The sequence below is a fragment of the Hordeum vulgare genome, chromosome 6H, assembly GCF_904849725.1.
Source record: "Hordeum vulgare subsp. vulgare chromosome 6H, MorexV3_pseudomolecules_assembly, whole genome shotgun sequence".
In the NCBI taxonomy this organism is placed as follows: domain Eukaryota; kingdom Viridiplantae; phylum Streptophyta; class Magnoliopsida; order Poales; family Poaceae; genus Hordeum; species Hordeum vulgare.
Genome location: NC_058523.1, coordinates 113,843,565 through 113,870,763, shown reverse-complemented (window position 1 = coordinate 113,870,763; position 27,199 = coordinate 113,843,565). Strand labels below are relative to the sequence as shown.

At 47.5% G+C, this 27,199-nt stretch overlaps 1 protein-coding gene across 1 annotated transcript; it reads right to left on the bottom strand.

Moving 5' to 3' along the window:
- Nucleotides 1-207: 207 nt before the first annotated feature.
- Nucleotides 208-7,868, bottom strand: LOC123403434 (probable thiamine biosynthetic bifunctional enzyme, chloroplastic). Its single transcript, XM_045097370.1, has 9 exons — nucleotides 7,537-7,868; nucleotides 7,356-7,430; nucleotides 2,922-2,997; nucleotides 2,758-2,833; nucleotides 2,332-2,466; nucleotides 1,988-2,052; nucleotides 1,766-1,893; nucleotides 1,072-1,328; nucleotides 208-990 (listed from the first exon to the last, which is right to left on the bottom strand). Exons 1-9 carry the CDS (start codon nucleotides 7,813-7,815, stop codon nucleotides 462-464), a joined length of 1,620 nt encoding a protein of 539 aa, XP_044953305.1. The 5' UTR covers nucleotides 7,816-7,868; the 3' UTR covers nucleotides 208-461.
- Between the last annotated feature and the right edge of the window lie 19,331 nt (nucleotides 7,869-27,199).

The following is a 27,199-nucleotide window of genomic DNA, read 5'->3' as shown; positions in this document are numbered from 1 at the left end:
CTTTTTATTTGGTTCCTTGATCGTGGCCTGAAGGGAATTTTTATTTGGTTCCTTGATCGTGGCCTGATGAGGTCCCTTCTTTCTTCACTCAAACTGAAGCACTTCATGTTAGTTTGACTTCCCCTTAGGATTAATTGTAATGCATCATCTCACCCGTTTATGTTTCATGGATGAATTCAAATATAGTATATGTATGTTTGATGGATGTGCTACTAATAGATCTTAATGTTATAGTATACACTCATATTGATCTACATGAATGAGACTGAGGACCAAACATGATAACCAAATGTGCTAACACAAGATAAGTGCGCACAGGCCCGCTTTAAGAGGCGCCACAGGGTGGCGCCCCAACCACTAGTGTAGTCGTGAATGTAGATTTTCAGGAGTATTACACCTCTTTATTACACTTGACAGGAGTGAAAGCTTATTCTCCCTTGACAAAACAAAAGCTCTAAGATCTAAGCCAAGCACCGCACACTCGTCAAGATCGATCTGAGGTTTCTTGTCTCAGTCGAGACGCATTCACGGTCGAACAAAGCAGAGACCACGGCGACGCCTTTGAGATTGGGGAGGCGGAGTTCCATCACCGAACCTGCATTTGTTGTGTTGATGCCACCAATGGCAACCACAGGCAACTTTGAAGCCAGGCAGACAGCCTTCAGCCCTTCAAATCCCAAGGTGGGATTGTTCGCCTTCGTCGTGGTTGGGAAGACGCCGCCGCAGCCGAGGTAGTCCGCCCCGTCTCTCCAAGCCTGCTCGGCTTGAGCAGGGGTCTTGCACGAGACACCGATGATTTTACCCGGTCCTAGGAGCTCCCGAACCTCCCGTGCTGAAATGTCTGATTGGCCAACATGGACACCGTCAGCATTGCACGCCAGGGCAATGTCTACACGGTCGTTGATCAGCAGCGACACTCCACTTGACTTGCAAATCTCCATGCAAGCCTTGGCAGCCTCCAGGAATGCTCGTGATTCAATGTCCTTTTCTCTGAACATTGCCAAACACGAGTATATCAGTGAAATTCAACAGTAGATATTCACAAGTACTCCTATTTTGCTATAAACAGACCTCAGTTGGACAATGGTGGCGCCTCCTTCAATTGCAGCTTTCACAGCATCTTCTATTGAATGACCCCACTTTTTGTTCATCCTAGAGTCTGTCACTGCATACAGGAAGAGGCTGTCTGGATTGAACCTTTGCTGTGATCCAATATTGTATGGAGGACGCTTGAGCCTGAAAAGGTGATCAAAAGGGCCTTGAGGTCCATTTCCAATGACAAGGTCTTTACTGTGATGAAGAGCCGATTCAACAAAGTTCTTCGCCACCTGCATGAGTTCACATATACAGCAAAAGAAACAAACATTCAGAAACCACTAAAGGTTGATTTAGCTACATGATATGATAAAGCAGGCAAAAACTAAGTTCTAAGAACAAATTAGGAATCATTTTTCTGACAATTATGATGATATTTGCATGATACAGTACAGGTAACAAATTCTAAAAATAGGCCAAAACAGACATGCCAATAAGTCAACACTTAACAATCTACATATGATATGCCTAGTTACTGATCAAGATGCTGGCAGCAACAAAAGTATGCACAACATATCATCTAATACAAGGCTAGTTATCTCTAGTGATGTACTATTTACCAAACTCAATACACAGGGGATAAGGAGAGCAACTTGACTCTGTGAATGTATACGTGGCTACAAGGTACTATAACACTTCCGCGCCAAAAGAAAGGTACTATAACACAAACCTGGACAGCATTCAGCATACTTGAACCTTTTGCTAATTCGGCCGCTATAGATGAAGCTAAAGTGCAACCAGTTCCGTGTGTGTTGCGGGTCTTTATACGATGCCCACGAAGCTCGACGAATTCCTTACCTAATCATGTCGGACAGAGTTTGTATCAGACTGCTAACAGAGCAGGAGCTAGATGTGATAATGTAGTATGAAAAGGTAATCATAGAACACATACCATCATACAATACGTCAATAGCTTCTGACGAATCTGGCATGTCCCCGCCTTTCACAAGTACATATCTACAAATTACACATCATTTACATTATCGACTGAAAAGTTAAACTTCCATGGATCTAATTAGCAATAGTGTGTAGTGATTTACATTTCTAAAATAGCAACTTAAAGATGAAATAACTTTCAACTAGTTCAGCACATGGCAAAAGCTCACAAGGTTTCACGTTCATCCAAAATAATGACTTTTACCCATATAAGTTAAAAATTGGATGTAAGGTATGACAATAGATAAGGAATAATGCGCTTCAGAACAAACAAAGGTCGTAAGAATACTAAATACAAACCTTGGACCAAGTTTGTAAATGGATTCTGCTGCATCACGCATGTCGGAGATTGTGTGCAATGATACACCCCCAAGTAATTTTGACGCTTCTTTCACATTTGGGGTGACTATATCGGCCATGGCAAATAATTCATCCCTGCTCAAAGCAATTGTCACAGTGCTTTAGTGAGCGATATGAAACTGAGAATGTTATGCCAACAACAATGCAACCAGAACTTATAAATGCACATAATACAAAACAATTATTAGCCAGTAGGCATGCAAATGGGTGACCTAAATGGTACCCTCCGACCCTAACTAGTTTGATCAAATGAACTAAAAATTCCAAAAGACATCTCTTATGGAATTCTTAGTTCATTTGGTTGAACTAGCTAGGGTCCGAGGGTACCCTAATATCCATCAATTTAAATCTCTATTAGTGAAGTACCTATAGTTAGTGAGAGTAGATGGATCTGAAAGACTATCTCCACTTGTAGACACCATAACTGGATCCACCACTAAAGCTGCCTTCAGATACAGAAGTCATATTAAGGAAGTAATTGGGGTGCCATAGATATGTTTTAATCAAACTCTTGCAATGGATCCCCATACCTTTGACTGGAAACTTCCGGAGACTCTCACACAGAATTTGAATTATTCCAGCCGAAGGGAGCATTCCTGTTTTCACCTGATTAAATCAAAAAAAGGTAATGAACACGCCAATACACTATAGTGAGCTAAAATGAAATCAATGCACACTAAGTGACTAAGTTGTGCATCACTTCAAGTTCCAGACCCAGAAAATCATATGATTTTTTTTTCGAGAAAACGCAAAAGACTTTTGCGTTTCATTGTATTGAAAAGAAGGGGTTTGGTACAATCCTCCTAGGAGGCAGATTTACAAGGTGAGTACAGGCACACTAGTGGACATCCCAGGTCTGTGGCAAGATGGCCCGGAGCCCCAAGGCGCCAGCTCTGGCCCAGAGTGCGGCCTCTTCCTTAATCCTAGCCGTCAGGGAGGTAACCGACGGTGTTGCGCCCTCAAACACGCATCCGTTGCGATGCTTCCAAATCATCCAAGGGACGAGCAAGGCAGCGGAAGCCAATCCCTTGTGCATAGGTTTAGGGGTGTCATGTCGTGCAGAGCGCGACCAGTCGGGGAGAGTGGCATCGTTATTGGGCAGCGGGCAAGAGAGGCGCAGCCATGAGAGGATCTCGTGCCACACTTCGCGGCTGAAAGGGCATTCCAGGAGAAGATGATGAATCGTCTCCGGAGCCTGATCGCAAAGAGGGCAGCGCTGTGGGTGCGGCAGGTTGCGCCTCGCGAGGCGGTCCGCCGTCCAGCACCGATCAAGGTTGGCAAGCCAGTGGAAGAAGCACACCCGAGGCGGTGCCCAGCACTTCCAGGTAAGCTTCCAAGCCTGGCATCTAGAGGAGCCCTGAAAAGTGGCAAGGTATGCGGACTTGGCGGAGTACTCGCTGTTCGCGGTCCACTTCCAGCGAATGCAGTCCGGTGCGTCAGTGAGGGCAGTTTCGGCGAGCATGTGCCAGAGGCGCAGGTATTCTCCAATCTCCGGGATGCCAATCATGCCGTGGATGTCCGTGGCCCATTGGTTCGCATGAAGGCCATCCGCAACAGTTCTGGACTTGCGACGCCGTTTGGGGATGAGAGCAAAAAGGAGAGGCGCAATCTCGCGGATCGCACGCCCGTTGATCCATCTGTCCTCCCAGAACAGGGCGCGTTGGCCATTGCCAATAGTCATGGTAGTGGAGGCGAAGAAGAGCGCGCGCTCCTCGGGCGCGAATTGCAGGTCAAGGCCGCTCCAGGCCCTGCCATCATCGACTCGGCTGAGCCATTGACACCGCATGCGAAGGGCGAGGCCAGTGCGCTCGAGGTCGTGAACGCCGAGGCCACCGAACTGGATAGGCCAGCAGACGCGCCGCCAGTTGACGTGGCAATTGCCTCCATTGGCCTCGGCGCGGCCAACCCAAAGGAATCCTCTTTCAATCTTCTCCAAGAGTTTGATGGTCTTCTTTGGCGGCGCAAGCACAAGGAGCTGATGAATGGGGATCGCGCTCAAGACAGACTTGACGAAGGCAAGGCGGCCGGCTTTGTTCATGAGCCAAGCCTTCCAGAAGGGCAGCTTCCCAGCGACCTTGTCGACGACGGGTTGGAGCTGGGCAGCAGTGGGGCGACGCAGCGTGAGCGGGATGCCCAAGTAAGTAAGCGGGAATTCGACGATGGGGCATCCCAGGTGCGCGACAACATGAGCAGCGTCCACGGTGTCGCAGCGGATGAGGGCCGCAACGCTCTTCTGGAAGTTCACGTGCAGGCCAGAGGCGCGCCCAAAGAGCTGCAGGATCTCCTTCACCGCCGCAATATCATCCGGCGAGGGGTGGCACAGGAGAATTACGTCGTCGGCGTAGAGGGATATGGTAGGGATGGTGCGGCGTGGGTGTAGCTGCTGCATGACTCGGAGCTCGACCGCGCGATGGAAGAGCCTGCCCAACGTATCGACAGCAAGGACGAAGAGCTGCGGGAAAACTGGATCACCTTGGCGCAGTCCACAGCGGTGCCAAATCGCGGGTCCAGGGTTGCCGTTGAGGAGAACCTTGGTGCTGGCCGACGACAGGAGAAGGGCGATCCAACCAAGGAAGCGGTTGCCAAAGCCATGGCATCGCAGCACCTCGAACAGGAAAGGCCACGAGACGGAGTCGAAAGCCCGCGCCAAGTCAAGCTTCAGAAGCACGCGAGGGGCACCAAGCTGATGCAATAGCCGCGCGGATTGACGCACTAGGATGAAGTTCTCGTGAAGACTTCGCCCGGGGATGAACGCGTTCTGGACGTTGCTGACAAGGTTGTTGAGCTTGGGAGCTAGGCGGAGAGAAAGCAGCTTGGCGACAATGTGAATTAGGCTTATGGGCCTATAATCTCCCAGGCCATTGGCATCGGCGCGCTTGGGGAGGAGCGTAATTAGCGCCTGGTTAAGGCAGCTAAACCCTCGTCCACGCAGCGCGTAAACCTGGTCGAAGACGCATCGGAGGTCGTGCTTGATGACCGGCCAGCAAGAGCGGAGGAACTCCGCGGTGAAGCTGTCGAGGCTGGGCGCCTTGCGAGACGGCAAGCTTTTGATGGCTTGCCAAATCTCATCTTCGCTGAATGGCGCGTCGAGGTCTTCCAGGTTTGAGGGCTCAATGAATTGCGACGGGTCAACGGTGCAGTCACGCTGCACGTCCATCCCAATCCGGCTGTCAAAGTGCTCGAAAGTGGCCGCGGCCATGTCGCTAGGATCAGTGAGTACGGCGCCGTCGACAGAGATGCCATGGATCCAGTTCTTCTGCTTGTGGTATGTGCACTGGAGATGGTACAACATAGTGTTCATGTCGCCGTCTTTGAGAGAAGCAATGCGTGCGCGCTGCCGGGCGATCGTCCGCTCAAGAGAAGCAAGGACAAGGTAGGAGAGCTTGAGTTGACGACGCAACCAGTCCTCATGCGGTGATAGGGCCCGTTGTTCTTACGTGGCGTCGAAGCGGAGCAGCAGCTCACGAGAGAACGCAAGCTGGTCTCGCACGTTGCCAACGGAACGCGCGCTCCAGCTGGTGAGCTTCCGCGATGTGGCCTGCATGCGCCGCATGAACCGCCGGAACGGGTCGGCGTCGTCCACCGAATGCCACGAGGCCGCCATGATCTCCGGGAAACCGCCGAGACGAGTCCAGTACTCCTCGAAGTGGAATCGTCGGTGCGTTGATGGGAGACGCGAACAGTCGAGCAAGAGGGGGGAGTGATCCGAGACGACCGAGGCCAGGCAACGCAGATGGCATTCGTCGTGCAGCTCATCCCAGTCCGTGGAGCACAGCACTCGATCGAGATGGACCAAGGTGGGCGGGCTCTGCTCGTTGGACCATGTATAGCGCCGGCCGCTGAGGTAAATCTCCTTGAGCGCGAGGTCGTTGAGGACGCGTCGGAACCGCCCCATCATTCTCCGATTGAGATTGCCGTTGTTCTTGTCTTCGTCACAGTAGATCATATTGAAGTCCCCGCAGATGAGCCATGGGCCGAGGCAAGCGTCGCGGACGTCGCGGATCTCCTGCAGAAAAGCGATCTTGGCGTTGTTGTCCTGGGGGCCATAGACGATAGAGAGCCACCACGGCACGCTCGTGCTACCAGGTGCCATAACCCGGGCAGAGATGGTGTTGGTGGTGAACATCGGGTCCGTGATCGTCACGTCCCGGCTCTTCCAAGCCAGCAGGATCCCGCCACGGGTGCCGTTCGCTGGGAGATAAACATATTCATCAAACTCAGATCCCAACGTCTCAAGGACAGTCGACGAGTAGGCGAATTCCATTTTAGTCTCTTGGAAGCAAGCGATCGAAGCGCTGGAAGTTACAACGAGCGAGCGAACTGCCGTACGTCCGGCACGGGCGTTGAGGCCGCGAACATTCCAATTGATGATTTTGAGGCCGTGATCCATTAGGCAGAGGTCGACGAATGGGCACGCGTCGGCGTGGCTAGGCCTCGATCGGGCTGCCCGAGATCACCGTGGTGGCAGGCGCCGTGGACGGGTCGGTTAATACACAATCAGCAAGAGTAACAACACCGTGTCAGCGGAAAGTCAAGTACTCCCTCCGTACACTAATATAAGAGTGTTTAGTTCACTAAAATATACTGTATTAGTTTACAGAGGGAGTACAACATAACTTTTTTCTGCGGGTGAAAGTACAACATAGCTTACAGGAATGCAATAGCACAAATTTCTAATTCTGCCTTCTGAGGCTAAACCATACTAACAAGTCAATGAACTGTCGGTGATACACTAATCATGCCAAATGAGAATAGATGTAGACAGTCCAATGTTGCAGTTTCTAGCGGAGTAAAAAAAATAACAAATGCAAACAGACATGCCCGGCTTAATGATTCACAGCGACAGCGGCAGTAGAGCAGCGAACAAACTGAGCACTAAAAAGATCTTCCAATAGCTAGCACTATCCGAGATACCTAAACTGAATTATGGCATCACAACCAGAAGAGGAATAGATATGGCTCACCACGTCCACCGACATATCCGAAAGAACCGATTTGAGCTGCTCCCGGATTAATTCCTCCGGCACAAGATGAACCCCCTGCATCACCACCACCACCCAATTTACTTCCTTCTCCTGACCAGACTGATGCCGCCGGGGACAGCAAGTGAAAAAGGAACCAAGGAGTGTCGGGCAGCCTACGCACCTGGACGCCGGCAGTGTTCTGGGCGGTGACGGCAGTGATGACGGAGGAGCAGTATGCCCCCAGGGCGGCGCAGGCCTTAACGTCGGCCTGGATGCCGGCGCCGGCGCTGGAGTCGGAGCCCGCCACCGTGAGCACATGCGGCCACGGCATCTCGCGCGCCGCGGCGAGCCTCCACGGGCGGGTTCGTGGGGAAAGGTGCGGAAGCCGTGGGGATGAGAAGGAAGAGATAGAAGAGTGCGGGTGCAGGCGGAGGAATGGCGGCGGTGGTGCGGACGACATGCCGAAGTGCGCTGGAGGAGAGAAGATTTGCCAGGTCTTCCACCAAACAGTCTGTTTTTTTTAACACATACGCAAGCGAAAATGCCTTTTGGAGCGGACAGCCGTTTTTGAAAAACCCAAATTCATTAAAATTCACATTTTTACATTTCTAAAAAATCTAAAAATATATGGATATACATGAAGGCATAACACACATGTATGTAAATTTTTAGAACAAAATACGTCGAAACGAGGTTTATGCAAAACGTCGAAACGAGGGATCCATCGCTATACTCTGAGGGTGTGTTTGGTTGAAGAACGAGGTGGAACGTAATGGAATGATTCCATGACATTCCATGACATTCCATACCACCAGGTTACGTTCCTATGTTTGGTTGAAAGAATAGATGGAACGGGCCTGCCGTCGCCGCCGCACCTGCTCGGTCCGTCGTCGCCGCCACACCTGCTCCTCGAGCCGCCGCCGCACCTGCTCGGGCCGCCGCGCACCTGCTCTCGAGTCGCCGCCGCACCTACTCGGGCCGCCGCGCACCTGCTCTCGAGCCGCCGCAGAGGAAGAGGGAGAGGGCGGCATCGGAGAGGGAGAGGGAGAGGGCGACGCCGGAGAGGTGGCGCCAGAGAGGGAGAGGGAGAGGATGGTGCCAGAGAGGGAGAGGGAGCCGCACCTGCTCGGGCCGTCGCGCACCTGCTCCTCGAGCCGCCGCAAAGGGGGAGGGAGAGGGCGGCGCTGGAGAGGGAGAGGGAGAGGGCAGCGCCGGAGAGGGAGAGGGCGGTGCCGGAGAGGAAGAGGGAGAGGGCGGCGCCTGAGAGGGAGAGGGAGAGCCATGGAGAGGGAGAGGGAGAGCGACGGTTCCGCGTGGTTCCTCCGATTTGGAGGTACCAGCGCATTCGGGATCTTGGGGGAATATGCCGTTCCGGAGAATCAGTTGGTTCCGGTTCCTCTACCCAACTAAACACGAGAACGACCCTCGGGAACGGAATGGACCCGTTACATTGCACTTGATGAGAGTAACCAAACACACCCTGAATGACAACAATGCGCTTCCTTCCCTTTCTCCCTCCACGCACAGGTCCCCGTTGTGGACCACGACGTCGTCGCAGTTCCGACCGCCGCGCATAACTGTGTTGTCGCAGCTCCCTCGCCCATCCTGCACCATTGGTCGCCACCACAACCCTCCCCTCCCCTCCTCCACAGATCTTCCTATTGCCTGCCCTTTCTCTCTCGAATTACCAACGCTCGGGGGTTCGATCCCTAATTCCAGATGGCCATTCCTCATCGGAGTTGAATACAACAACATGTGGCAGGCAACCAACGGCATGCCGGAAAAGCCCGAACAAAGGTTTCCCTGTGCTACAACCATAGCGACTAAGGGAGCTACAACCGCGACACCGAGACAACTGCCAACGGCGGTGCCCATTCTACAACCATGGACGCAAAAAGCTATATCTAGTAGATAAAAAAGCTTCAATTAGACTTCAGAGTGTTGGAATTTTGTACAATTATTTGGGCCAGCCCAATATATAATTCCTATCAAATCCTAGAGGCCCATGCAATCCATTTGTGCAAGGCAAGAGGTGGAAATGTTTAGTCCCACATTGCTAGTTTAGAGGGAGTTGGACCTCCTTATAAGGGAGGATGTTTCCACACATGTATGAGCTTGAGAACAAGAGAGACATACACGTGCGCTCCTCCTCCTCCGCCGCCCGCCTCGCCTCGTCGCGCCACGGGTTGCGGGAATGAGCCGAGTTAAATTTTTGCCACGCACGACTGATATATGAAAGTCCACTCAGCTGAACGTTTTGCTAGTGGATTTTGAAAGCGAACACTGCAGTTTCGTCTGCTGTCTGTTCGTTTCATATCCCGTCGCTCTCTTCGGCTCCCGACGTTGGTCTCTCGCCTCCTTCTCCTGCGTCTATAAAAAAGAGGTCGCTCCTCTCCAGAGAAGACGCATCAGAAGTTCCCTTCGCCACCGGTTCCTTTCCCTGTGCTACTGCTATGTTCTTCCCCATCCCGTCTTGCGGCGTGCACCGTTCGTCGGGACAGTAGGACTCCGAAACTCCGTCTCTTCGAGTCATGTACGGGAGAAGGGCGATAAGGTTTTTGAGGAGCGCTCATCGCGACTACTGGCTTCCATCACAGACACCGACGATTTCTTCCCGGACGACGACTACTTCCCCGACGTCGACCACCTCTCTGGTAACATGGCCAACGACAACACCAACACCAATCCTACTGCTGCTGCAACTCAGTACGTGCTCATGTTCTTCTTCTTTCAGTTCCTACCGCAACTTCTTGATATAGTATCTCTTCTACATATGTTACGTTTCTGTTCATCACTTCATATGATACCTTGTCTATATAGAACGGTTACACATATGTTCTTTTCTAGATCATATGTGCACATATCTTTTGTCATTTCATTTCTATATTGCATGCCTTCTTCCGTCTTTATTATGATGTTTATGTTTATTCTAGCTTTTCCTATAATAAAATCCTATGGTAAATTGCTTATATTTCCAACACAGAGTACATGAAGAGTTGCAACTGTTTTAACAAAAAATTCATCCCATAGAAGAAAATTTTCAACCAGAGATTGAAAAATCTTCACCTAGCCACTACAAAAGTTTCAATTAGACTTTTTTCGAACTCATGAAAAGTTGCAACCCTTTTTTTTAAACATGGTTCCACAAATGAAAAAGTCTCAACCAGAGACTAAGAAAGCTTCAACGAAAATGCTAGAACCTGCGATGTCATTTTTGCTAGAACCAAGGCGTCATTTGCTACGATCGACGATTCATTTTGTTGTGACCCTGCACGACAAGGTACAACGGAGATTGGCGACGACGAACTACTACCGTGACAAAAAAATCCCTGCCGGTTCATCGCTGCCTTATCTTCTTTTTTTCTCACACGCGCCGAGGCTCCTATCGCCTCCTCTGGAAGCACTGCGCCGCCCCGGGCTCTCCAAGCTAGATAGATGTTGCTCTTATCGCCTCTTGTTGCAGCATGCGTGGGTAGTTTGATGGAGAAAAGTGGATGTAGCAAAAAAAATGTCACGGTAGTTTGGTAAAGTCGATAAAATTGATCCTTAGATGAAACAAATTCACAAATTGGACTGCGTTAGAAAAATCACTCGGCTGACCTTTTTGTGTGGCGCCCGACAGAGGGGCGTCACACTACACTATGTAACACCTAGTATATGGGTGTTACACTTTTGCCCAGCGTAGTACCCGGGGCCACACTCCTGGTTGTGTGGCGCCTAAGAGAAAGAGCCACACTATATTGTGTGGCATCTAACTGAAAGAGCCACACTACCTTATATTAAAACTAATGTAATTTTTAATCCGTACATCCTATAAAAACGTGTCTTATATGAATATTGTGTATTTTTCTGTGTTCTACGCAATGGTGTCATTTTCAACTATATTAAGATAATTTTTTGATAAAATATCTGTTACAAAAATATCTTAGAACCGAGGAAGAATTTGATTTGGCTATTGTGAGAGGCGATGACTTATGTTTTTTATTTTATTTACAATGCGATGTTTTGATGGGTCTTGTGGTGTGATTCTGTGTTATATGCTAATCAGTTTTTGTGCTCACTATGTGCATGCACTATTTTGATGTTGGAATAATACATTTGTAGGTGACGAGGGGTGTGTCGGTGTCAGAACCGGCAGATCTCGGGAAGGGGGTCCCGAACTGTGTGTTGGAGCATAGTTTATGCCTAAGTAATTTTGGTGATTGATGACAATACCGCAAAAGACTAACCGTGTGTATTAAGATTTCAGATAACACACGTCAACGGCACAAGACGACTCGCCCCCTCTTTCGTGGAACAGAAGCACGGTGTTCTCTACAATTCTCTTTGTTTGAGTCATAGGAAAGCCGTACTATTAAGAGGGAAACCGTAGTGGAAAGGTTTGGGTGGAATCAATCTTGCACGCGCACACTTCACCTCTTTTCCCCCTTGCCGGCAACTTTGGAGTGGCTCCCGCCTTGGTGTTTCTTTCTTCTTTGCAAATGGTCCCCCAGCGGTAGTACCGATGGGCCTAGCGGTAGTACCGCTGGAGTGCTAGCGGTAGTACCGCTGCAGCCAGCGGTAGTACCGCTAGCTGGCGGTAGTACCGCCCCTGGTCAGCGGTGGTACCGCTCCAGGAGCTTAGTACCGCCTGCCTAGCGGTTGTACGTGGACGGACCTTTTTGGGAAGACTTTCTTGGCGGTGGTAGTGCTTTTGCACTACCAGGGGCCCAGCGGTAGTACCGCTGCAGCCAGCGGTAGTACCGCTGGAGTGCTAGCGGTAGTACTGCTGCATCCAGCGGTAGTACTGCTAGGCACGGGCTGTGAGTGGGAAAACGGTTGGATTCCCCCCCCCCACTATATAAGGGGTTCTTCTAGCTGTGGAACCCTATCTCTTACCCTCCCAAGCTCCATTGTTGCTCCCTAAGCTCAAAAGTGCCCGATCTCTCTCCCTAGCCAATCAAACTTGTTGATTCTTTAGGGATTGGTTGAGAAGGCCTAGATCCACACTTCCACCAAGAGAAAAGTTGATTCCCCCACCAATCCCTTGCGGATCTTGTTACTCTTGGGTGTTTGAGCATCCTAGACGGTTGAGGTCACCTCGAAGCCACATTCCATTGTGGTGAAGCTTCGTGGTCTTGTTGGGAGCCTCCAAGCTTTGTGTGGAGTTTGCCCCAACCTTGTTTGTAAAGGTTCGGTCGCTGCCTTCAAGGGCACCTATAGTGGAATCACGGTACCTTGCATCGTGCGAGGGCGTGAGGAGAATACGGTGGCCTTAGTGGCTTATTGGGGAGCATTGTGCCTCCACACCGCTCCAACGGAGACGTACTTCCTGTCAAAGGGAAGGAACTTCGGTAACACATCCTCGTCTTCACTGGTTCCACTTGTGGTTATCTCTAACCTTTACTTTGTGTATGCTTATGTTGTTGTCCTTCCCTTACTTGTCTTAGTAGCTATCGTTGCTAGCTTCATTACGGTTCACCCCATTGTTGTCATATTTGTGAACCCGTATGTTGTTTACCCTAACTTGCTAAGATTATTTAAAAAGTGGTTGTTGCCTATTCACCCCCCCCCCTCTAGTCAACCATATCGATCCTTTCAATTGGTATCAGAGCCACATCTCTTTATTAAGGGTTTCACCACCCGAAGAGTATGGAAGGCGAAGAGGGAATTAACCATGGGCAACCCAAGGCCATGGACTTGACTTCGGTCACAAGGGACGACTTGAATACGACTATGGCCGCCCTCAAGACGTCCTTGATGAACGAAGTCAAGACCATGCTTAAAGAGTTAATTGAGGGATTTAAAAGTCCACCCGAACCGGCGTTAGTGGTTAAATCCACCATCACCGATTCGGAGGCCAATTCCTCTAAGGAAGCGGCTAAAGGTATGCGACCTTCCTCATCTCACGAAAAGGATGGGACTGGAACATATGCCTCAGTTCCACCCCCCATGGTCTATGAAGGATCCGTTCCCACACCGCGTCTTAATCCTGTTGGTCCTCCTCCTAAGCTTGTGAAAGGTGACTTTGCTAACTGGGTATTTTCTATTAAGTCTCATTTGAATCACAACTCAACAAACTTGTGGAGAATCATCGAGCAAGGATATTATCCCCATGATCCAAGCAACCTCACTCCAAGAGAAGATGCAGACAATCAATACAATCACTCCGCCTTGTTTATTCTCCAGTCTAAAGTGCCACCTGAAGATCTTCCTCACTTGCGTCCCTTCACTTTGGCCAAGGATTGTTGGGAGCATATTATGGTGTTGTACAAGGGAAGCTCAAGCATTCAACGATCCAACTATGAAGTGATCCTTGATAAGGCCGATGAGTTTGTGATGAAGGAAGACGAGGACCCTCGTGATCTCTATCGGAGGGTGACTGCTATTGCTGTGGCACTCAAGGATCATGGGAGCAAGGATGTGGATGATACATGGGTCAAGCGCAAGTTTCTCAAAGCCATCATGCCTTTCAACAAAGCCATGCCATCTGTCATTCGTCAGCGGCCAGACTTCCACTCCTTGTCGTCCAGTGAGGTGTTGGATGAATTCATTGCAATGTCAATCATGAACGAAACAGCCGACAATGCACTTGCTCGTGTTTTCTCAAAGACAACTTCACCCAACCTTGCACTAAAAGCAAAAGCAATGTTTGAAGAAGAAGAAGAGGATGAGGAAGAGGAGAGCTGTCCTGAAGACACAAAGTATGCCTATCATGAGCACATGGCTCTTGCGTCAAGGCAATTCTGGGGCAACAAGAGGAACTCAAGACCCACCTTCACCAAGAACAACTCGAGTGGTTTCAAACCCAAGCAACGAGTGAGGACATGTTATAACTGTGGTAACGTGAGCCACTTCGTGGCCGAATGTCCCTATGAGAAAAGGGAAGACAACGGGGGCAAGCTCATTCGCAAAGACAAAACCAAATCATTTCCAATCAGGAACAACTTTGTGAAGAAACCCCACCCAAAAGGGATGGTGGCCCTTGAAGAGTACCCTTCCGATGATGATGATGATGATGATGCAGTGGCAACGTCAATTGTTGCTATTGCCACTACCTCTCCCCAGAAGGTGTCTCTCTTCAACGCCCCCAACGAGAACCACATCACCAAGTGCCTCATGGCAAAAGGTATCAATCAGGCAACTCCCATCATTAAGACCAACATCGCTACTGCTCCTTCATTGTTAAATTGTGTTGATGATAGTGATGTTGGGGAACTTAATGAGCATGATCTTGACAAGTTTCTGTGCACTATTAAGGGAGAATCCAAGAAGCACTTTGTTGCTCTCTTGGAACAACTGGGTGAGGCCACTGACCTCATTGAGTCTCATGAGGAGACCATCTCTGAGCTTCAGGGACACAGTCGTGACTATGCCGATGAAATTGCTGAATTATCTATTGCTCTAGAAAAGGAGCGCACTCTTTGTTTGGCTCTTGAGGAGTCATATAACGATGACTGCGCTAAAATGCAAAAGAAACTTGATCATGATGTCGTTCTTACTCGTATGCTTAAGTCTGAAAAGTATGCTCTTGGGGTTGGCCATGACAGACTCAAAGTGGAGTTTGACACACTTGACAAGGCCCACAAGGTCTTGAAAGGTGTTCATTTCTCTCTGAAAGAGTCTCATGATCAACTCCAAGCAAAGCTTACCAAGGAGATCTCTACTTGTCCTCCCTTTGTGTTAATTCATAATGCTTGTGCAATTAATCCCTGTTGTGAGCATGTACATCTTGTGGAGGAAAATGCCAAGTTAAAGGAGAAACTTGAGAAGGGCCTTGTGGCATGCATACAAGGTGAGAAGAGCTTGAACGATCTCTTGAGTACTCAAAAAGGTGTTGTAGGGAAGGAGGGACTTGGACTTACCTCCAAGTCAAAAGGTAAAAGGAGGAACAGGAACAAACGATCTCCTACCCTCATGGACATCTTTGTCAAAGAGGGTGAGGGGACTCAGAAGGTGAACAGGAACAAGGTGGACTATGGAAACCACAAGAAGGGCAACACCATTCCTACTAACATAGCCGACAAACTCAATTCTTCTTATGTCTTATGTCGTGCTAGTGATGGGAATGTTTATGCCAGATTTGTTGGTTCCTACGATGAGTACATTGAATGGGCTATCTGGGTTCCTAAGACCCTTGTCTCTAACATGAAAGGACCCATTAAAAAATGGGTACCTAAAACCAAGCCTTGATCTATTGCAAGAGTTTGCTTCCGGTGGGGTGTCATGGTTGCTCGATAGTGGAGCAACAAATCATATGACCGGAAGCAAGGACTTAGTGGTGGATGTGCATCCTTCTCCATCTATGCCCACCCATGTCCAATTCGCCGATGCATCCTCGTCAAAGGTATTGGGATTTGGTAAGGTGGTCGTCTCTCAAGATTTATCTATTGAGAAGGTCATGCTTGTTGAGTCACTTGCCTACAATTTACTTTCGGTTCGTCAACTTGCAATTATGGTTTTTTCCACATTCTTTAATCTTGATACTGTGGTCCTCCTGTGGAGCAAGACTCTTAAAGTAGCCTATGTTGGATATGTCGAAAATGGTCTTTATGTGGTGAACTTCTCAAAGCGACCCACTAAGACCGCGGCGTGTTTAATGGCTAAAGTTGATGTGGGCTGGCTTTGGCATCGCCGTTTAGCTCATGTCAATATGAGATCTTTGCAAAGTCTTCTAACAGGGGACCATATTCGTGGACTAACAAATGTGAGTTTTGCTAAAGATCGTGTTTGCAGTGCCTGCATTGAAGGAAATATTCATGAAACTGCTCATCGTCCAACGACTCTCATCTACACTAAGAGGCCATTGGAGATCCTCCATATGGATCTGTTTGGCCCTCCATCATTTGATAGTCTTGGAGGCAGAAAGTACTGCTTGGTGATTGTTGACGACTACTCAAGATACACCTGGGTATATTTCTTCAAAAGGAAGAGCGAAACTCAACAAAATGTCATCAACTTTGCTAATGAAGCTCAACGTCAACATGAAGCAAAGATCTTGATGATTAGGAATGACAACGGCACCGAGTTCAAGAACTACACCTTGGATGAGTTTCTAGGTGATGAGGGAATAAAACATCAATATTCAGCACCATATACCCCTCAACAAAACGGCATGGCAGAAAGGAAGAACCGGACCTTGATAGACGCTGCAAGAACAATGATGGCGGAATTCAAATCTCCATATAACTTTTGGGCAGAGGCCATCAACACAGCATGTCATGCTTCCAATCGGCTCTATATCCGCAAAGGCTTGAACAAGACTCCTTATGAGATTCTAACTGGAAACAAACCCAATCTCAAGTACTTCCGGGTATTCGGTTGTAAGTGTTTCATTCTCAAGAAAGGTGCACGTTTAGCTAAATTTGATTCTAGAGCTCATGAGGGCATCTTTGTTGGTTATGCTACAAACTCTCATGCTTACCGTGTCCTCAACAAGTCCACTGGACTCATTGAGGAGACGTGTAACGTGGAGTTTGATGAAAATAATGGCTCCCAAGTGGAGCAAAGTGGTCTTTGTGATGTAGGTGATGAAATTCCCCCCCAAGCCATAAGAAGAATGGGGATTGGTCAAATACTCCCCATTGAGGAACCCCTTGTGGCCGAAGGAGAAGGACAATGCTCTACTCAAATGGAGCCATCACCTCCACAAGCCCCACACGCTTCCGATGAACATAGAGAAGACTCTCAACAAAATGAACAAGCTCATGGTCAAGATAACTTGCCCAACAATGATGATGTGTCCCATGATATTCAAGTTCTCACCCAAGGCTCCGAACCTGCTCATGATCAAGATCAAGTGCAACCGCGAGATCCAGACCAAGTAGAAGCACAAGATCAAGATCAAGAGCAACCACAAATACAAGAACAAACAAGTGAACCTGCTCAAGTCGAAAGTCAAGATGATCAGGATACTGTCTCACAATTCCCTTCTGCAGCACCAACAGCCGGTGCCAAGGGAGGCTCAAGATGCAAGGGCAAGCAAAGTAAACAAGTCGATGCTCCCCCGTTATCCAATGAAGAACTCTTGGAGCGTCGAGCAGCCAAGATTACAAACAAGCTGAGAGTCAAGTCACATCTTATGAAGAATGTACTTGGCAGTTTAAAAAGGGGAGCATCCACCCCTCAACAGATTTGGAATTATTGTGAGCATCACGCGTTTGTTTCGTATTGTGAACCTCAACAGGTACAGGAAGCGCTCGATGATGAGGATTGGCTTATGGCCATGCATGAAGAACTTAACAACTTCGAGCGCAACCAAGTCTAGGATTTAGTGCCAAGGCCAACGGAGGAACATAATGTCATCGGGACCAAATGGATATTCAAGAACAAGCAAGATGCCAATGGGATTGTGATTCGAAACAAGGCAAGATTGGTGGCTCAAGGCTACTCCCAAGTCGAGGGTATCGACTACGGTGAAACCTTTGCCCCTGTTGCTCGTCTAGAATCTATTCACATGTTGCTTGCATTTGCTTCTCATCATAACTTCAAATTACAACAAATGGATGTGAAAAGTGCCTTTTTTAATGTTCCTTTAAATGAGTTGGTCTATGTCAAACAACCCCCGGGATTCGAACATCCCAAGCTCCCCAATCATGTGTACAAACTTAATAAGGCACTCTATGGCCTTAAACAAGCCCCACGTGCGTGGTATGAGTATCTTACTGAGTTGTTACAAGATCGTGGGTTTGAAATTGGGAAGATAGATCCCACTCTTTTTACTAAGAGGGTTAAAGGGGATTTGTTCATATGCCAACTATATGTTGATGATATTATCTTTGGCTCTCCTAACATTTCCTTCAATGAAGAATTTGCTGCACTAATGACTGAGAAATTTGAGATGTCCATGATGGGAGAGTTGAAGTTCTTCCTCGGGTTCGAGATTAAACAAGGCCTAGAAGGGACCTTCATAAAACAAGCCAAGTACACTCAAGTCATGCTCAAACGGCTCGAGCTTGAAGATGTCAAACCGGTCAAGTTCCCCATGCCAACAAGATGCAAGCTTGACAGTGATCCCAATGGCAAAGCGGTGGATCAAAAGGTATATCGCTCCATGATTGGATCCCTCCTTTACCTTTGTGCATCTAGACCAGATATTATGTTGAGTGTAGGGATATGTGCACGGTTTTAATCCGCACCAAAAGAAAGTCATTATATGGTTGTTAAGCGGATCTTTCGATATTTGGCTCATACCCCAAACTTTGGCCTTTGGTATCCCAAAGGAGCAAACTTCAATCTAGTTGGCTACTCTGACTCAGATTGGGCAGGAGATTGTGTGGAGAGGAAGTCAACTTCTGGAGGATGGCAATTCCTTGGTCGCTCACTGGTAAGTTGGTCTTCAAAGAAGCAGAATTGCGTCTCTCTATCATCCACCGAAGCTGAGTATGTGGCAGCTGCAAGTTGTTGTGCACAATTGCTATGGATGAGGCAAACTTTAAAGGATTACGGTGTCACTTGTGACAAAGTGCCTCTTCTATGTGACAATCAAAGTGCTATCAAGATTTCCCTCAACCCAGTGCAACATAGCAAAACCAAGCATATTGATATTCGCCATCACTTCATTCGTGAACATATCAAGCTAGGTGATATTGAGGTTCACTTCATCCACACTGAAGAGCAACTTGCAGATATTTTCACTAAGCCCCTAGATGAAGCAAGGTTCCGGGAGTTAAGGCATGAGCTAAATATCATTGATTCAAGTAATGTGGATTGAAGCTAGGCATGTTGCACCTTACTATGCATTCTATCTTGTTTTAGATGTAGGCATGGACATAGGGGGAGTGTTGTTCTCTCAATGAACTTTTCCTCCCCCATTATGCATAAATCGATCTAGTCTTTCACTTTAGCCATTGTCAAATGGCACTTGTGCTTCAAAGACGAGCATTGGTCATGAACCCAAGGATAGTTCTTCGCGGTGTCATACCTTTGTCTCAAACATAGGTGGCCTCGGCCACCCCCCACCTTTCTCTCATATAGAAGAAAGGATATAAAATGACAAGTCAGTATATCTTGCTGGTGCTATCTTCTTTTTCACTAACTTGTCATTTGCCCATGTTCTTCTCTTCTCCTAGGTCCCGTTGTGACATTTGCAGCGGTACTACCGCCAGGGGTAACGGTACTACCGCCAGGACCCCAGCGGTACTACCGCCAGGACCCCAGCGGTACTACCGTCGGGACCCCAGCAGTACTACCGCTAGGGATAGCGGTACTACCTCTAGGGATAGCGGTTCTACCGCCAGGATCCCAATCTACCACGACCTAACTAGGACATTTTTAGGGCTGTCTCAGGGGGAGCGGTACTACCGCCAGGGGGAGCGGTACTACCGCCAGGACCCCAGCGGTACTACCGCTGCAGCCAGCGGTACTACCGCCAGGACCACGGCGGTACTACCGCTGGCCCGTACCCCTTGGGCTATATAAAGGAGGGGGAGCCCGTTTTTCCTGCCTCTTTCTTCTTCCTCGCGGCTCCTCCATCCCCAACCCCGAACTCCCCCTATTTGGATCTCTATCCGTGGATCTCCTTCTCTCCGTTGAATTGGAGGGTTTGCCCCACTTCTCCTTCCTCCTCCAAGTGCCATGGACCCCGGTAAAGCTCCTCCCTTCTTCTCTTGGTTGATGTTCTTGTTCTAGGGTTAGGAGCATTGGTGGTTTGGATCCATGTCTTTGATTTTGTGCTTTGTTCTTGGATGGCATGAAGGAGGTATTCGAGGGTAGTGTAGGTCCTATGAATCTTTGCTTTTGTATTGCCATGCCCTAGGATTTTCATGTTTTAGATCAAGCACTTGGACTATGTTTGGATTAGATCTCAAACTTGCATTCTCTTGCATAGGCATGTCCTTATTTAGATGGTACTTGTGATCCTCATATGGTTAGGGTTGTGGTGGAGTTCTTAGTGATTATACACAGCCCATAGCCCTCGTAAAATCCATGTAGCCATCTCTATGGGTTTTCTTCATATTCAGATCTGAAAAATCAAACCCCAGCGGTACTACCGCGAGGGGTAGCGGTACTACCGCCAGGACCCCAGCGGTACTACCGCCAGGGGTAGCGGTACTACCGCCAGGAGGATTTTCTGTGTATTCTTTTCATTTGCTTGGCAATGTGTGTTTACTTTTGTGCCTTCTCTTGTTCATTGCCTTGACTCCTTTTGTCGCTCTTTTTTGGTGTGTGTTTTGTGTCACAGGTGGTGCTCACCGCTCGAACCCCCCACGGGACACACAGTCAAAGCATTATCGCAACCCAGAGGCTCCAGAGGGCTCCACCACTTCAGGTCTGCAACCCAAAAAGCAGGCCTTCAAGAAGACCGCTCACAAGGACAAGGCGGTCAACATTCGCACCATGCCCCCTAAGGATTTTCTGAGGTTCCGCAACCAAAACCACTATCTCCAAGAGCGGGCTATGATCAAGAATGTCGAGCATGTTTGGGCAAGGGATCACTGCAGGATCTATCGTGATATCATCAACCATTTCAAGAAGAATTTTGTTCCCGTTCAGTGGATTGACTTGGCTCACCTTCAGCGGAACATGGACTACTTTGGTGACGCTCTCTCTCTGATTGACAAGCTGGGCATTAAGGACATCATCTCCTTCAAGACAGACGTTGATCCCAATGTTGTTGCCCAGTTCTATGTCACGGTTCACTTCTCGCCTGATGACGAGCGCTCCCTGGTGTGGATGACTGGGACTCAGAAGATGACAGGTTCCTGGCGTGAATTCATAGCATTCCTCAAGGTTGATTTTCAGGTAGCTGACACTCCACTTGGGTCGCATCCTCAGGCTGCAGCTCCCACTGACAGGGCCTCCGCCAAGGACAGATTGCAGCAACTCTACGTGAAGAAAGGTGTGCTCCCCAGGCATCTGGACATCATGCATCGGATCTTCCGCAACACCCACTTTCCTCGCATTGGCAACTTTGACGAGGTACATGGCTCTCTGGCTGAGATGCTACTGCTCTGTGAGGAGGCTATGACTAAGGAGTCTGCCCCTCTTGATATTTCTGATGTGATGTTCACTGAGCTCTGGAACTGCATCATCATGCACAAGGTTCCCATCTACGAGCCCTACTTGTTTGCTTATATCCGTCAGAAGTGGCAAGATACCTATCCGTAGGAGGAGTTATACATTCAGCCTGACTACATTGTGCACGATCCTGTCAAGCTTCGCGTCAAGGACAAATGGGCCAACCCATCAACTTCATCTCAGCACATGGACACTGACACAGAGACTACTGCTGACAGAGGAACCGCCTCTCAGTCCCGCTCTTCTGCTACGCCATCTTGGGCCATGAAACTGCAGGATAAGATGAAGACTCTTTTCTGTATGCAGGCTAAGGGCCAGTATCAGACGCACGTGGCTCAGAAGGACAACTGTCAGAGGCACAAGCGTGTCCTGAGGACACTTGATGTTGACATCTCCAGCGGATCAGAGGACGACATCACTCCAGAGGCTGCTTGGATGCGGGCTCAAGGTTACCAGTGGTCTGGCGCTGAGGAGGAAGAGGACAATGAAGAGAAGCAGGACGATCCGCATGCTACAGACAAGTCTGGCAATGATGAGGATGAGGAGTGACCACCTGTGGTGTTAGGTGTGCCCCTTTTTGGTGTCTTGTGCAAAAGGGGGAGAGAGTCTAGGAGCTGGATTTGCTTTGAGAGTTGAACTTTGCTTAGCTTTGCTTATCTTTCGTGTTTTGCTTCGAACTTGGTTTGCTTCTATTTTGCTATCTTTGCTTTGTGTGACGTGAGACATGAACTTGTGTGAGATTTATTTCCATCATATGATGTGAGTCATATGCTCCTTATTCTCATATATCTCTATCTTTTTGTTCTCATATTATTCACTGTGCAAATCCGGTATTGTCATCAATCCACCAAAAAGGGGGAGATTGTTGGGGCATAGTTTATGACTAAGTAATTTTGGTGATTGATGACAGTACCGCAAAGGACTAACCGTGTGTATTAAGATTTCAGATAACACATGTCAATGGCACAAGACGACTCGCCCCCTCTTTCGTGGAACAGAAGCACGGTGTTCTCTACGATTCTCTTTATTTGAGTCATAGGAAAGCCGTACTATTAAGAGGGGAACCGTAGTGGAAAGGTTTGGGTGGAATCAATCTTGCACGCGCACACTTCACCTCTTTTCCTCCTTGCCGGCAACTTTGGAGTGGCTCCCGCCTTGGTGTTTCTTTCTTCTTTGCAAATGGTCCCCCAGCGGTAGTACCGCTGGGCCCAGCGGTAGTACCGCTGCAGCCAGCGGTAGTACCGTCCCTAGTCAGCGGTGGTACCGCTCCAGGATCTTAGTACCGCCTCCCTAGCGGTTGTACGTGGACGGACCTTTTTGCGAAGACTTTCTTGGCGGTGGTAGTGCTTTTGCACTACCAGGGGCCCAGCGGTAGTACCGCTCCAGCCAACGGTAGTACCGCTGAGTGCCAGCGGTAGTACCGCTGGAGTGCTAGCGGTAGTACCACTGCATCCAGCGGTTGTACCGCTAGGCACAGGCTGTGAGTGGGAAAACGGTTGGATTCCCCCCCCCCCACTATATAAGGGGTTCTTTTAGCTGTGGAACCCTATCTCTTACCCTCCCAAGCTCCATTGTTGCTCCGTAAGCTCAAAAGTGCCCGATCTCTCTCCCTAGCCAATCAAACTTGTTGATTCTTTAGGGATTGGTTGAGAAGGCATAGATCCACACTTCCACCAAGAGAAAAGTTGATTCCCCCACCAATCCTTTGCGGATCTTGTTACTCTTTGTTCTCTTGGGTGTTTAAGCATCCTAGACGGTTGAGGTCACCTCGAAGCCACATTCCATTGTGGTGAAGCTTCGTGGTCTTGTTGGGAGCCTCCAAGCTTTGTGTGGAGTTTGCCCCAACCTTGTTTGTAAAGGTTCGTCGCCGCCTTCAAGGGCACCTATAGTGGAATCACGATACCTTGCATCGTGCGAGGGCGTGAGGAGAATACGGTAGCCTTAGTGGCTTATTGGGGAGCATTGTGCCTCCACACCGCTCCAACGGAGACGTACTTCCTGTCAAAGGGAAGGAACTTCGGTAACGCATCCTCGTCTTCATTGGTTCCACTTGTGGTTATCTCTAACATTTACTTTGTGTATGCTTATGTTGTTGTCCTTCCCTTACTTGTCTTAGTAGCTATCGTTGCTAGCTTCATTACGGTTCACCCCATTGTTGTCATATTTGTGAACCCGTATGTTGTTTACCCTAACTTGCTAAGATTATTTAAAAAGTGGTCGTTGCCTATTCACCCCCCCTCTAGTCAACCATATCGATCCTTTCAATTGGTATCAGAACCACGTGTCTTTATTAAGGGTTTCACCACCCGAAGAGTATGGAAGGCGAAGAGGGAATTAACAATGGGCAACCCGAGGCCATGGACTTGACTTCGGTCACAAGGCACGACTTGAATGCGGCTATGGCCGCCCTCGGTCACAAGGGTGTAAAATGTACATAAAAAACAAATTTCCAGGCCTTGTGACCCATAATTTTGTTTTTTATGTCAAATTTAACTTGTGAATCAATATGAATGTAACTATTTGTATATCATATGTAATTTATGTATGAAACAATCGTAAAATTACCTCGGGTGAAGAATAACTTATTGTGCACCGTGGATGATGAATAGTGTTACTATATATATATATATATATATATATATATATATATATATATATATATATATATATATATATATATATATATATATATATATATATATATATATAGAAAATGGCTCCATACTCCTGGGTGTACGTACTCTCACGTTTAATATACGTACTCTCACGTTTAATATACCACATAAATGACCCGATTATACCTCTTTATCTTTTTAATATACTTCATTATTAAATAGTTGATACCCCGAAGTGTGTTATGTGAAAAATCTCATTTGGATATCAATATTTTATAATACTTGCACATATACTGCTTTTTTGTACGTAAAATGGTATATTGAAGAAACTGATAATTCTACTGATATTTGTTCACACTATTTGTATTGTGGTATCTTCAAATAATTAATGAGGTATATAAAAAATAAGGAAGGGGTATAATACACTCATATGTGAGGTATTTTAAATGTGGAAGTACATACACCCAGGAGTATATAAAAGAAGTCATATATATATATATATATATATGGTCGCGCTATTCGTTACCCTGGATGAGGAATAGTTATTCTTCACCCCCTCCTATTTTAATATCAATGCACCGTATTTTTACGTCCCGTAAATTTTATCTTACTTCACACATAAAAATGAAATGTAAGAAAATACATAAGCACCATAAAATTATTTTATGCTACGTATATTTATGAACGTAAAATTACAGTGTAAAATGTACATAAAATACAAATTTTCAGGTCTTGTGACCCATAATTTTGTTTTTATGTTAAATTTTACGCTTGAATCAATATGAATGTAACTATTTGTATATCATATGTAATTTATGTATGAAACAGTCGTAAAATTACCTTGGGTGTAGAATACCCTCGATGATGAATAGTGATAATGTATATATATATATATATATATGAAAAATACATCCTACCACCAAGGGTTAGTTACCCCACATGTTCCATATAGTACCACGCGTGAGTATATATATACTAATTTATCATTTTTATTATGTTCATATACTATATATAAGATTTTTCAAAGTGAGTTACATGAAAAAAATGACAAGTTGACCCATAGTTTTTATTATATTTGTGAAATGCGTATATATTTGTATGTAAAAAAGAGCATACACAAAATATGACACATACTACCAAAAAATAGTCTATATACTACCTAAACATAATTATATACTACATACTACACATACATACTCTCCGATTTGATAGATACTAAATACAACATACAAAACGCAAGTGGTGGTAACTACCGCCGGTGGTAGATAAAATTTGTCATATATATGAAAGATAAAATTTATCCTCCCAGACCGACCGTTCGATAGCGAACAACGTTTTTGTCTGACAACCTTTTTAACGAAAGGTCGTGGCTGGTCAAGACCAATTACACGTTACAAAAACGTGGTTCGAGGCAGTTTTTATTGAAATGTTCCATCAACACGGAGATCGTGTCTCTCTTTCCCAGGGATATGATTTATGATTTGGGTTATCCCACATGCACATAACCGCACGGTTTATCGGGAAATGACGAAGTTCATGGTGTAGTAGAGAGGCTCTTGGTATTATAGCGGCTTATAAAAAGGAAACTGCCACCCCAGCCTCCTTACGCTTTCTAGATCTCACATCGCCGTTGCCTTTCCCAATCTTCAGAGCTCCATCTTCCAAGCTCGCTCCTTTCCCCAATCCCCTCGAACCTCTTCCCTAGTTTGGCCATGGGAGGCTCGGGCTCGAAAGGCAAGCGGGATGCCTCATGTGTCACTGAAAAGTACATCTTCGAGTTGAAGAGCGCCGGCTATTTGTCAGCAGACATCGTCTACGGCACTCCGGAGAAGGGTCAGGTCATCCCCATTCCTAAAGAAGGCAAGAGGGTGGTTTTATCCCTCACTTTTTCAGGATCTCAGCTTCCCTCTTCACCCCTTTGTTCGGGGCATAATGTTCTATTATGGGTTAGACTTCCATGATCTCCCCCCTAATTCCTTTTTGCATATTTCAGCTTTCATTGTCATCTGTGAGGGATTTTTGCAGGTTCAACCCCACTTCGGCTTATGGTTGAAAGTCCTCAATGCTAAGCTGAAGGTAGTCAACGACGAGCAGGCACACTGCAGGGGGCAATGATTAGCAAGCTCCCCGTGCTTCAATGGCTAGACGGTTCCTTCATAGACACTGTCAAGGTTTGGTAGTAGGAATGGTTTTATATCACCAAGCCACGCGATGTGGGGTGGGCAGCACCCTCCAGATTTAGGTCCGGACCCCCACCCGACTATTGTCCTGGACGGAGAAGTCGCTCGATTGGGGGGGGGGAGTCAGAGGTGGATGTGCCGCAAAGGTGCATCTCCATCTTGCTAAAGAAGAAGATCGAGCTGACAAATGTAGTTCAGGTCATGCTATGTCGCCGCCTCCTCCCGTGTCAATGTCGGACTGCTCCGATGTGGGAATAAAGCCTGGGCGACCCGACTACTATGCGAAACTTCTTCCGCATCACCCATGACAAGTTGTGGAAGGTGTTGTTCAAGCTGCAGAAGACTTGGTAGGCCGAAGAGGAGGACATCGACATCAATGTTACTAACCCTCCTGGATAGGTAAGATTTTATTATGTGTTTGGTTTTTCCCCTTCGAACAAGACTCTCATCTCTCTATTCCACCACATTTGCAGGTCTGGCTAGAAAAGTCCAATGGATCAATTGTCCGGCGCCCTTGCCCGAGGGCCCCATGACGGCTTTATTGACAGCCATGTTGGTCGAGAAGCCGTACACGACGCCGAAGGAGAAGGAAGAAAAGAAGAAGGTCGGGGAGGGTCTTGATACGTCCATTTTGCATCATGAACTGCCATTGATATTTGTGTCATTCTTGTCCATCATCCCCTATTATCATACAATTATTATGTCCTTTCTATATGAATACGCAAGGTACATCACTGAGAGGGAAATATGTGGAAACAAGAATTCTGGACCGGGAAACCAAGAAAAGACAGAAAAATCAACTTCCTTCAAACGACCTGGAATTTCACGGAGAATTTTTCTGGAATATTTAAGAATTATTGGGTGAGAAACATACCAGAGGGGGTGAGGGAGTCCGGAATTAGGGGGTCCTTAGGCTGCCTACGTGTCCTTATGGACAGGACTCTCTGGCATGTTTGACCGTTGGCAGAAGTGTTGGATTCGATATGGACTCTTCCGAAGACTTGGTGTGTAATCCAAGGAGATGTCATAATCGGAATATTACTTCTCTGTT

What these genes read in the sequence shown, in the direction of transcription:
- LOC123403434 (XM_045097370.1), bottom strand. Translation starts at nt 7,815, where the DNA reads ATGTCGTCCGCACCACCGCCGCCATTCCTCCGCCTGCACCCGCACTCT. An exon ending in AGAACACTGCCGGCGTCCAG is followed by an intron (nt 7,431 to 7,536) that starts GTGCGTAGGCTG and finishes GTGGTGATGCAG; the next exon opens with GGGGTTCATCTTGTGCCGGA. An exon ending in ATTTACAAACTTGGTCCAAG is followed by an intron (nt 2,053 to 2,331) that starts GTTTGTATTTAG and finishes TGTAATTTGTAG; the next exon opens with ATATGTACTTGTGAAAGGCG.